At 55.6% G+C, this 10,674-nt stretch overlaps 1 protein-coding gene across 1 annotated transcript in view; it reads left to right on the forward strand.

Annotated features, from left to right (window-relative positions):
* Positions 1-10,674, forward strand: part of IFFO2 (intermediate filament family orphan 2) — a 43,158-nt gene that overhangs the window by 23,545 nt on the left and 8,939 nt on the right. The window contains exons 2-3 of the mRNA XM_003783848.3: positions 8,365-8,425; positions 9,817-9,912. Of these exons, the coding sequence (XP_003783896.1) occupies positions 8,365-8,425; positions 9,817-9,912 (157 nt within the window). The remainder of the gene's footprint in view (positions 1-8,364; positions 8,426-9,816; positions 9,913-10,674) is intronic.

Genomic DNA, 10,674 nt, shown 5'->3' on the forward strand with positions numbered 1-10,674 from the left:
GATCCCAGGATCCTCTGGTTCCAGAGCCCCTGCTCTTCCCACCTCTACACCACTGCTTTGAACTCAAGGACTGTGGTCCCAGCTGGCTTTTGAGACTTAGCAGTTTATCAAATGGCTCTGTGGTCACTGTGTGGTGTTTGTCCAGAGATTATGGAAGTTGTTTCCTGGTGTGGCTGGATAGGCCCTTAGAATCCATCCAACTTGACACCATTGTGTCACTGATGGGAAGGTAGCACTGGACGAGGAAAAGGGACACAGCCCGGTAGGGGCAGAGGCAGGTCCAGAGACAGGACTTCCTGTGCAGCTCTGGCTGCCTTGATACTTGAAGGTGTGCTGAGGGGCAGGGGCTAATTCGGGGCTTGTTCTGTCCTACCACCTCTCTCAAGGCCTGGTGGCTCCCTGTGAAGGGCCAGCTGCCCTGAAAAGGTCATTCTTAGTCTCCAGGAAACAGGTGGGGGAATGTGGATCACTCCGTGCAGCTCATTCCCACAACCCAATCTGCAGGACTCGATTTCAGCTCCTTGTGGGGACAGTTCCTTTCAGTGCCACCTCTCTGAGTTGGTCCTAGATCCCCAGAAGGTCAGGATAGAATGGCGAAGTGTCCCTGTGTAGGTGGGCCAGGCCTTCCCCACCTACCTGCCCTTCCCTCCCCCAGGTCCGTGCTGCCATGGTAATGTCAGTGATGAGCACGGCCTTTGTCTGTCAGGGGCGCCTGGGTGCCTCCCCTGAGCCCTATAAGGGAACATTGCTCTTCCCATTTCACAGAAGTGGAGACTGAGGAGCTAAAGTGGAGCAGGCCCTCTGAATGGGGGAATTAGACAGTGGAAGATGGCTTTCTCAGTCTGCCTTCCTGCCTTCCTAGTGAGGTGGGCAGAGATGCCTACAGTTCTGATTTTATAGGGCTCTTGCAACTTGTTGCAAGCCCCCAGAAACTGTGGAATGAATGACAAACGAACAAATGCACACTGCCAGCCCACCCCTGCCGTTGGCTGGCGAGACGGCGCTCAGAGGGTGTCTGCTGCTGAGGGCAGGCCTGGCACTGGGTGGAACTGGCATCCTCGAGGCAGTTACCTCTTCTGAGTTGCAAGAAAGGGTCATATCCAGGGTCTGCAGGTAGCACTGCAGATGTCACATGGAGAGGGATTCTTAGAGGTCATATGATAGATAGATGGGGAGACTGAGGCCATGGGTTGAGAAGGGACTTGCCTCAGGCTGTGCAGTGAATTAGCGACACAGCCAGGACTTGGACCAGGATCTCCTGCCTTCTAGCTTGGTACCCTCTCCTGTGCCAAGGAACGTCCCTAGGACATTAGAGCCCCTGCTCCTGCCCCTACCCCACACGGCCTTGCATAGAGCTGCCATGGGATCCCTGGAGGATGCCACTGTTCTGTGTGTGTGTCTGTGTGGGTAGCAGCGTACTGGGTGGAGGGGTACACTTGATACTGTGGCTTCTCAAACCCGGCCCCCACCCCTATGCTCCGGCCCGCCCGGGCCATTACTGCCCGCCTGTAATGGAATCGGCTGCCCTGGTTAAGTGTTCACATTAAATTAATACCTCCTCCGTGGAGACAATCAGTTGGCATTTAATTTGTGTTTCCTTCCGCGAGCAGCAAGAGTGCAGCTGGGCAGCAGGCTCTGATGGGCATGTCTGTGGGTGTCTCTTCCCGGGATTTGGGCCTCTATGGGTGTGAGAGCTCCAGAGCCCACAGGCTGGAGGGTGTCAGGGAGGCCACAGGAGGTGGTGCCAGGTGGCCCCGCAGGGGGTGAGGCAGGGGCATCGTGAGGGGTTAGGCAGGTGGCTAGAGCTCACTGGCCATTTATTTTCTGGGCAGAAGAAAGACGCTCATGATAGACTGAGTAGGAGGAGGAGGTAAGGAGGCGAAGTCCCCACCAGGGCCACTGTTTAGCTTCTGGGTCCTGTGGTAGCAGTAGTGTTGGGGGCTCACCAGACAATCCCCAAATTGCACTCCTGCCCCTACCCCACTCCCCATTCCCTGGTCTGTATTGTTTTCTGCCACAAACGTGAATACCTCCATGGTATTAAAGGCGAGGTGGGGGTGTGGAAGGAGGAAGGTGACTCAGTCGTGGTTTCTAGACTCTGTAAGGGTTCAGCAGAAGTGGGGGCTGTAGCTCCTCACAATAGGCCTGACTCTGCAAGGGAGCCCACAGTGGTCTGGGTGATCGTGGGCTTCTGGCAAGCTGCATTTGAAGGAGGGGCCCCCTGTCTGCCTCTGTGATGGCAGCCTCTTCCTTAAGCCCAAGTGTCTTAAGAAGAACTGCAGGCCGGGAGCTCCTGGGCTCAGCTTAGCTCTGATGTGTGGCCTTGGGCAAGGTACTGCCTGTCTATGCAGGGTTGGGACTGTTATCCCCATGTGTCTGTGGATGGGCTAACAGAGAGGCTGAGGTAGCACAAAACTGGAGCACCAGCAGGCAGTCACCTGTAATCAGAGCCACCAGCATGTCCCTGGCTGTCCCCTGGCCATCCCCTGGCAGCCTGCACCCAGCCCTGCTGCAGTGGGATGAGCTCCCCGTGGCCAGGGTGGAGCAGAGAGGGCGCCAGGCTTCCACCTGCCAAGGAGGAAGCTGCTCTCTGCCCCCACCTGCCCTCCGCCAGAGGCCAGGCCCACGCTTGGCCCAGAATGAAGTTTTCCACTGATGGCTCTGGGCCCAGCCTCACCTGAGTGAGGTGGCCTGGGCGTGCCGGCTGCTGCCTTCCCGGCAAGGTGTGGGCCATTCCTGCGGCTCCCTCCTGGGTCTGCCTAGCTGTGGGAGCCCAGCTGCAGTGCTGTACAATTCACATCAACCGTCTGCTGGGTACCAGGGATGGGGCGAGGTGTTTTCACCCACATTGTCCCTGGTCCCCCCGCATGTAATTCTCACAACCACCCATCACCATGGGGTGATGCTCTTCCTCAATCATAGAGGGGGCAGCTAAGGCCCAGAGAGGGTAGTTGACTTGCTCAAGGTCACACAGCTGGGAAGAGGTGGGGGAGAGGATTGGAATCCTCTCTTGCTGCCTGGGGGCCTCAGGGCCCTGGAGCCATAATAATTTTGCTGGGCCTGTACCCACTTTCCTCCTGAGCTGGAGTCTCTTTCACTGATGGCACAGGAAATGAAAAACCTGTGAGTCAGCCCCTCTGCCCCTGACTTCAGCTTGGGTTTCCTCCCCTCTGTTGGCCAGGCTTGCCAGCCCCTTTCCTGCGGGTCTGTGTGTCATCTTGTGTCATCTTGAGCTGCTGGGGGAGGGGAGGCATTGGCTGCATGTTGGGTGGGGGTGGGGGCTGGTGGTGAAGCTGCCACCCCTCCTCCCAGTGGCCAGCTGAGTCTCCTCATTGCTCATGTGGTCCCAGTGGTAGATCCTCAGGAATGTGGAGAGACCACATCTGGCTGGGGCAGTGCTGCCACCTCCCCCTTCTGGCCACCAGCCTCCTGTGAGTGCTTGTTCTGCTAAAATGGTGGCCCAGGCCGGGCTCTCAGCTCTTCATGGAGTCATTTCCTCTCACTGCGCTCTTTGTCCTGACATCCCTGCTTCCCCCGCCCCCAGGGCTGTGGGGAGTGGGAAAGGGAAGGTTTCTCCTGCTTCCTGCCCTGGCGTCCCTCCCCCTGGCCTGGCCTCTCCTGGGAGAGGCTCTGGAGCCACATGGATGGCTGGGACAAGGGCTATGCTGGGAACTGGGCTCTGGGAGGCCCCCAGGCTGGGAGGTGCAGGCTAAGGATGCTCCAGGGGAAAGGGGCTCTGGCTGGGGGAGGAGGTAAGGAGTGAGTGCTGCTTGGATTCATTCATTCATCAACTCCACTCAATAAATATCTGACTCCTGAGCACAGGAGTGGTAATTATAACCGGCCTCTGGATGGTGGGAGGCTGGTCCCAGCCTGAGACCGGGCTCCTTCTCCCTGCTGTTTTCCATCTATACCAGGGATCGCTTCTCTTGTTTCCTCCTTGTCTCTCCTCCCTGCCCAGGATGCCCCGGAATGGTGCTAGCCCACAAGGTGACAGACAGACTGGTGGAGCCCTTCACTGTCCCTGGCGCCCGGGGGCTGGCTCCTTTGGGTGAGAGCTGTGTGGCGTGCATTCACTGTACCAAGACCCCTGGAGGGACAAGATCCAGGGGCCCTGTGACTTGGGGCTCCCCCTGCCTCAAGCTGGCAGAGTTAGAGGAAGGAAAATAATTGCAGTGGATGCCAAGGCTTGGGGCAGAGATGCCATTTGAGACAAGCCTGGGAGAAGGGATAATGTTTCAGGAGGGAGGGAAAAGGGAAGCTGAGCCTCTGCAGTCCTCATCTGCAGAACGGAGACCATCCTTAGGGAGGACACAGGGATACTTTCTATCCATAGACATGAACGCATAACAGGGTGAACAGCATGAGAAGGCGAGCAACGAATGACCCTCTTTCACTCAACACTTGAAGAGAGAAGGGTTTGCAAGTTTTATGAGCTGTTGGGTCAGCGTGGACAGGGAGACTCTCGTGATTCGGGCCTTCTGGGCCCTGGCTTGAGTTGTCTATAGGCTATGGGCCTTCATTTTTCTGCCTGTACAATGGGTACAGGGTAGCTTTATAGCCCACTGCGTAGGAGACAGTGGCATCGAGCAGACATATTTAAAGGCTCCAGCCACCCCCAGAGAGAGTTGGGAATGTATATCACCCCAGTTTCTTCTAGTGATAGGCCCTTCAATATCCTGGGGTCTTTTGATCAGAAAGAACCTCTCAGCTCGGCGCCTATAGCTCAACCGGCTAAGGCACCAGCCATGTACACCTAAGGTGGCGGGTTCGAATCCCCAGCCCGGACCCGCCAAACAACAATGACGGCTGCAACTAAAAAATAGCCGGGCGTTGTGGCGGGCGCCTGTGGTCCCAGCTACTCGGGAGGCTGAGGCAGGAGACTCGCTTGAGCCCAGGAGTTGGAGGTTGCTGTGAGCTGTGATGCCATGGCACTCTACCCAGGGGGACAGCTTGAGGCTCTATCTCAAAAAAAAAAAGAAAAGAAAGAACCTCTCCTCGACCAATAGAACAGCTCCTGGACTGTTCTGAGGAAACTCTGACCCATGTGCTCCCCAGATGGTCTCTTTAAGTTCACCCCAGCCTGCCATAAAGGGTCCAGGAGTTGGATTTGGCCAGACCTGAGTTTGAACCTAGACTCTGCCATTTCCTAACAGTGGTGACTTTGAGCAAGTCCTTTGCTCAGCTGTGGGCTGGGGCCGAGAGTAGGGACAGCACAGGCTGACCCACAGTAGGCACACCTCCCTCTCGGTGGCAGACGGGCAGCTGGCCTGAGCTTTCCTGCTAGCCTCTTTGTGTATGCTGGTCCCTTGGCCTGGAACCACCTCCCTGCTGAAACCTCACTCTCCTGGGCAGAGCCAGGGCCAGGGAAGGGCTTGCACTGGGAAGCTGGTATTGCACCTTCAGAGCTGGTAGCTCGGTTAATCAGTTTTGAGCTAAGCTGGGTGCTTCCTTGATCTGAGCTACACTCAGGGGATGTAGGTGTCTGGGGCACCATAAGGAACACATCACCCACCTGGCCCATCACCCTAGCAGCCCGAGTGGCCGAAGGGCAGATCTTTTCTGCTCTGTCAACTCTGGAGCCAGCTGAGCCAGGCTGTCCCACAGCCACTGAGAGGCACGTCTGTGCGGGCAGCGGGCTGTCATCTGTCAAGCCAGCTGCTGTCCACATGCGGGTCTCTCCCTGATCTCCTGGGAGCTGGCTAGCCAGCCAGGCTTTGGAAATAAAAGACTCATGAAATCTTTTGTGCAAGCTCATCCTCTGGGGTGAGCTTAGGAAACATGATCAAGGTGTGGGGCGGGTGCACAGCTCAGGGCGGGAGGGGAGGGGTGAAGGTGGAGGGACTGGACTGTGTGGCCCTCTAGAGCTTGGACACTCAAAGTACCATCTGCGATGAGTGCCCCACCCTGGGCCTGCTGAGTCAGGGTCTGCATGTTAACAAGCTCCCCTCATTTGCAAAGGTGACTTGTATGCACATGCTAGCTCCAGGCTCGCTGCTTCAAGAGCAGACCAGGTTTGAGCCCCAGTTCCTTGCCTGCTAGCTGTGTGACTATAGGCAAGTTACCTCACCTCTCTAAACTTTAGCTCCCTCATCTGCAAAATGGATTTGGGTAAAAAACCCGCCCCCCCAGCCCAAGGTTTAATAATTTACTTGGAAGCTGATGGTGGATATACACAAGGCAGCATGCCTGGTGTGTGGGACCCAGACTGTGTCTGCCCCTTCACGGTTACGGACACAAGTCCCTTTTCCTTCCTGGGCCTCATTTTCTCATCTGGACAATGGCTCTTTGACTCTGCCCCACCTTCCTCGTGCGATGGCTGCTTAAACAAAAGGCGAGAGTGCTGTGCTTCATTCTGGAGTAGGGTATGTGACCAAGGGGAACACGTGGCCTTCTTCACCCCTCACTATTCCCTTCTCAGCCAGGGTGGGCCCAAAAACCAGGTGGCAGCCAGATCTCTTCTTGTACCCGCTCTGCTTGGTGGCTTTGGAATCGAGTCCCCTTCCCCCTCAGAGTAGCATGGCCAGGAGAGATGATTCAGCTCAGGACCCGTGTCCTGAGCCTTTACCTCCCTTGAGGGAGGCCCAGATGCTTCATGCTGCTGGGTGTGGGCTAGTGGCTCAATTCCTGTCCTCAACACTGGGCCTGTCCTCGGTGAGAGGTGGCCTGGGGCTGGCCTCTTAGCCTTGCCCCTGACATACTGGGTGACCTTGGACTTGTATATTCTGGGCCTCAGTTTCTCTATCTGTACAGTGAGAGGGTCCAGTGAGATGGGCCTGGCGGGATAAGGCCCTTAGATTCTCTCCCTGGCCCTCCTTAGCATCCCCCATGGCCTGCAGCCCTGGCAGGACCCTCACCCCTTACCCTCTAGGTCTGGACCTTGGAGCCCATGCAGCTCTTGGCCAGCCCCTAACGTCAGTCTGGTAGAGGCAAAAGTACAGGGAGAGGGAACGCGTGTGTGTCCTCCAGGAGCCCTGGCCAGGGCCCACTCGTGTGGGAGAGGGGAGGAATTTTCCTCTATGTGTGCAAACAGTATTCGTTTTCTCTTGTTTCCAAAAGCCAGTGACGTAACCTTCCCTTCGTCCCTCCCTCCCTTCTGGCCTATTTTTAGCTGGCCCTGACAGCATCCTAAAAGGCTTCCAGACTGCCCTGCTTAGAGGCCAGGGAGAGAGGGCAGCAGTGGGATGAGGAAGGAGAGGAGCTCATCTGTCTGTCTGTCTCAGGGAGGAGAGGGAGAAGGAACCTGCCCCCAGCTTCCTCTAGGGGAGCCCCTGCTCTGTGTTGGGAGTCCCGGCTAGAGCCTTCAGGCTTTGATGGTTCTGGGATTTGTGGGGGATCTCTGCAAGGTGGATTCTGAACAGTCGGTCTGGGGCTTCCCCACGGGGTCTGAGTCCCGGCTCCACCGTCCCTTACCCTGACCTTGGGCTGGTGACTTTGTGCTTTCCTTTTTTACCTGCAATGTGGGGATAATGATAGTACCCATGCCATGGAGTTGTTATGAAGATTGAATTACTTCATGTAGAACAGTGCTCTGTACAAAGTAGGTCTCAGTAAAGGTGTCACTGGTGTTTAGTATCATCCACTCCCACCCTTTCCTGCAGCAAAGGCTGGGGTGCACTGGAAATCCCCTGTTCCCTCTGTTCTCCTGCTGAGCTTCCACCCACTCCTGCATAAATGAAATGAATGAGGCACCTAATAAATGCTAAAGCAGTAAGAACTGTATTTTGGAGGGGGCGTGTTTTAATAAAACAGACCTGGGTTTGAACTTCAACCCTACCCATGAACTATCTGTGTGTCTTGGGGCAGCATATTTAACCTGTGAGCCTCAGTTTCCACATCTGTAAAATGGGACAGTACTCACAACACCTATGTAGGAGATTTCTGGGTTGGTGAAGATAGGCTGCAGGACAAATCTATTGTGAGATGCAGAGCTTAACACGGTAAACATGTGTTTCCTGTGAGTGCAGAGAAGAGCCCCAGGGTAGAACCGGCTGTGGCTTGGATCCTAAGGGCCAGCTTTCCAACTGCATCTTGCAGCAACAGTGAGAACAGTGGTAATCGCAGGGCACTTTACAGTTTGCATGAAGGCAGGGGGTGCTCCCTCCTGCCTTTCTCCTCCCACAGTGCTGGAGCATGGCAATTGTGGTTACCACCTGGTATCCTGGTTACACATCAGCGAGGCTGTCCTCTCACACCCCACCCCCCCAGGCTAGGGGCACCCTGGGGAGCAGGCAGGGATGGATTCACCAATGTACCTTTTTCTCTCAGCCCCAGGGACAGTCCCAGGGTGGGTACCAGTGTTATGACTGAGGGCTGGGCTAGCTGGGAGGCCACTGTCTGACCACCTGTCCTTGCTTTTTGCAGATGGGAGGAGGAGCTGGCCAAGCGTATGAACCTTCAGACCATGGTGGACACTCTGCAGGAGGTAAGAGAGCCCTCGGAGGTCCTGACCGGGGAGGCACGTGGGAGAGCCATGTGGTCAAGGGTGCAGTCTTCATGGGGCAAAGCCGCAAAATTCCCACATAGCCCCTACTCAAGCAGTAACCTCCAGCTGCCTCAGTCTCTCCTCTGTGGAGCCAAGGGGTCTCTTCAGATTCCTCTGCTTTGAAACTCAGAATGGGACCAGCACAGTGTTGCAGAAAAGCTGGGGTCCAAGTCTTAGAGCTGCCCCAGCTTGCTGGTGACCTGGGCCCACTGATTCCTTTCTCCAGCCTCTGCTCTCAACCTGAGGCTCGGACTAGTTGGTCTTTAAGCTCAACCTGCAGGTGCCCTGAGTTGGGGCTGACTGCTTTGGAGAGGCTGAGTGGGATGTCTCAGGTGGCTCCCAGCCCAAGCAGGCTCTCCACGTGGATGTCGAGGATGGTCCCCTTGCTGCTCTAGCTGGTGGCTCTGCATTCTGGGCTCTGTTCCTCACCTGCCGGCGGTGTACTCTGAGCAGCAAACTTTACTTTCTCAGCCTCTATTTTCCTCTCAGTCAAATGGGATCAAGAGTAACAAGCTCATGAGAGGGCCTGAAAAGTTCTTTCAAAATTTTTAAAAATTGCTTTTGGAAAAGGATGAATGTTTCCCTTTCTTTAATAACAAAAGCATATTTTAATTTTATTATGTATGTTTTTAAAAAACATTATGTATTCATGGTCAGATATTTAGAAAATCAGAAAAGCACAAAGAAAAAAGTACCCCAGAGTGGCGCCTGTGCTCAGTGAATAGGGTGCTGGCCCCAAATAATGAGGGCAGCGGGTTCAAACCTGGCCCTGGCCAAACTGCAACAAAAAAGTAGCCAGGTGTTATATTCCCAGCTACTCGGGAGGCTGAGGCAAGAGAATCGCCTAAGACCAAGAGCTGGAGGTTGCTGTGAGCTGTGACGGTACAGCACTCTACAGAAGGTGATAAAGTGAGACTCTGTCTAAAAAAAAAAAAGGAAAGAAAAGTACCCAGTACCACCTCTTATCAGTCTTTTTTCTCCAGACACATAGCCGCAGTCACACCTTCATTCTCTAGAAGCAAATATGTTAGGTGGACATATGTGACATTGTCACTTTTGGAACCAGAGATGGTTAAATATTGGCAATTTCACATTAGACCGGTCTAATATTTTAATATGTTGGGATAGCTTGTTACTCTAATCTCCTCTTTCTCTTTATGTCTGCCATGGACTTTTCCATATGATAAATAATCCTTTGAAAGTGTTTTGAGCACTCAGCAGGGCTCATTGGGAAGCCCAGCTGGGGCGGGGTCCTTGGTACCCGTTCCCTGGCATGAAGGCACGCCAGGGTGCCTGGCCCCTCTAAATCATCCCCGTCTCCGTCCCCGCAGGCAGCACAGGAGGCTGATGCCATCCAGGAGGAGATGAACGAGAAGATTGAGCGGCTAAAGGCCGAGCTGGTGGTGTTTAAGGGGCTCATGAGTGATGTAAGTGCCACCGCCGCCGCCTGGGCGTCATGACCCCCACACCCATCATGCAGAATGCTTCATTCACTCCGAGGCTCTGAGCTCGGCTTCTAGTTAGAGTCCTGGCTGGCTGCATTTGAGTTTGACCGTGAGGATGACGGATGCATCAGAGACCAGGCGCCCCCTCCTGCCCCTCCTCACTTCTGCTTCCCTCGTCTGAGTAGAGATGCATTAATCTGCCGCTTAACCCATCCTGCCCTCCCGGGCTCCCGACGGTCTGTGTGTGTTTGCTCCGACTCCTTCCCAGCTCGCCGCCATGGGGAGGGCAGGCCTCAGTGTCTGGACACAGGGGCTGGCGGGTGGGTCAGGGGCTGTGCGGTCTGCTTAGTGCCAGCCTGAAAGGCTCCAGGGCCCAGCAGCCTCCTGTAGCGTGGCTTTGGAAAGTCAGGAGATGCTGGCGTGTGCGTCCTTTTGATAGTTGGGGGCCCCTCTGAGTAACCCTGGGTGAGGGGAGCTGTTGGCTGCTGGGGACACAGGTTTCCTGCTGCCTTCAAGAATTGGGCAGTACGTAGGAAGAGCCCACCAGAAAGGAGAAGGGGCCTGAACGTGGGTGGCGCAGCCTGGCGTGGCTGCTGGTGCTGAGGGGCGTGAGGCTGGCAGTGGGTAGGAGAAGGCTCCAGAGGCCCCAGGTGGAGGCCACCTGGCTTCCCCTCACTTGGGGTCCCACCCTGTGGTCCTCAGCCACTCCCTACTGCCAGCGTGGGAGGAACCTGAGAGAGAGAG

The sequence above is a fragment of the Otolemur garnettii genome, unplaced genomic scaffold, assembly GCF_000181295.1.
Source record: "Otolemur garnettii isolate 467f Iridium unplaced genomic scaffold, OtoGar3 scaffold00009, whole genome shotgun sequence".
Lineage (NCBI taxonomy): Eukaryota > Metazoa > Chordata > Mammalia > Primates > Galagidae > Otolemur > Otolemur garnettii.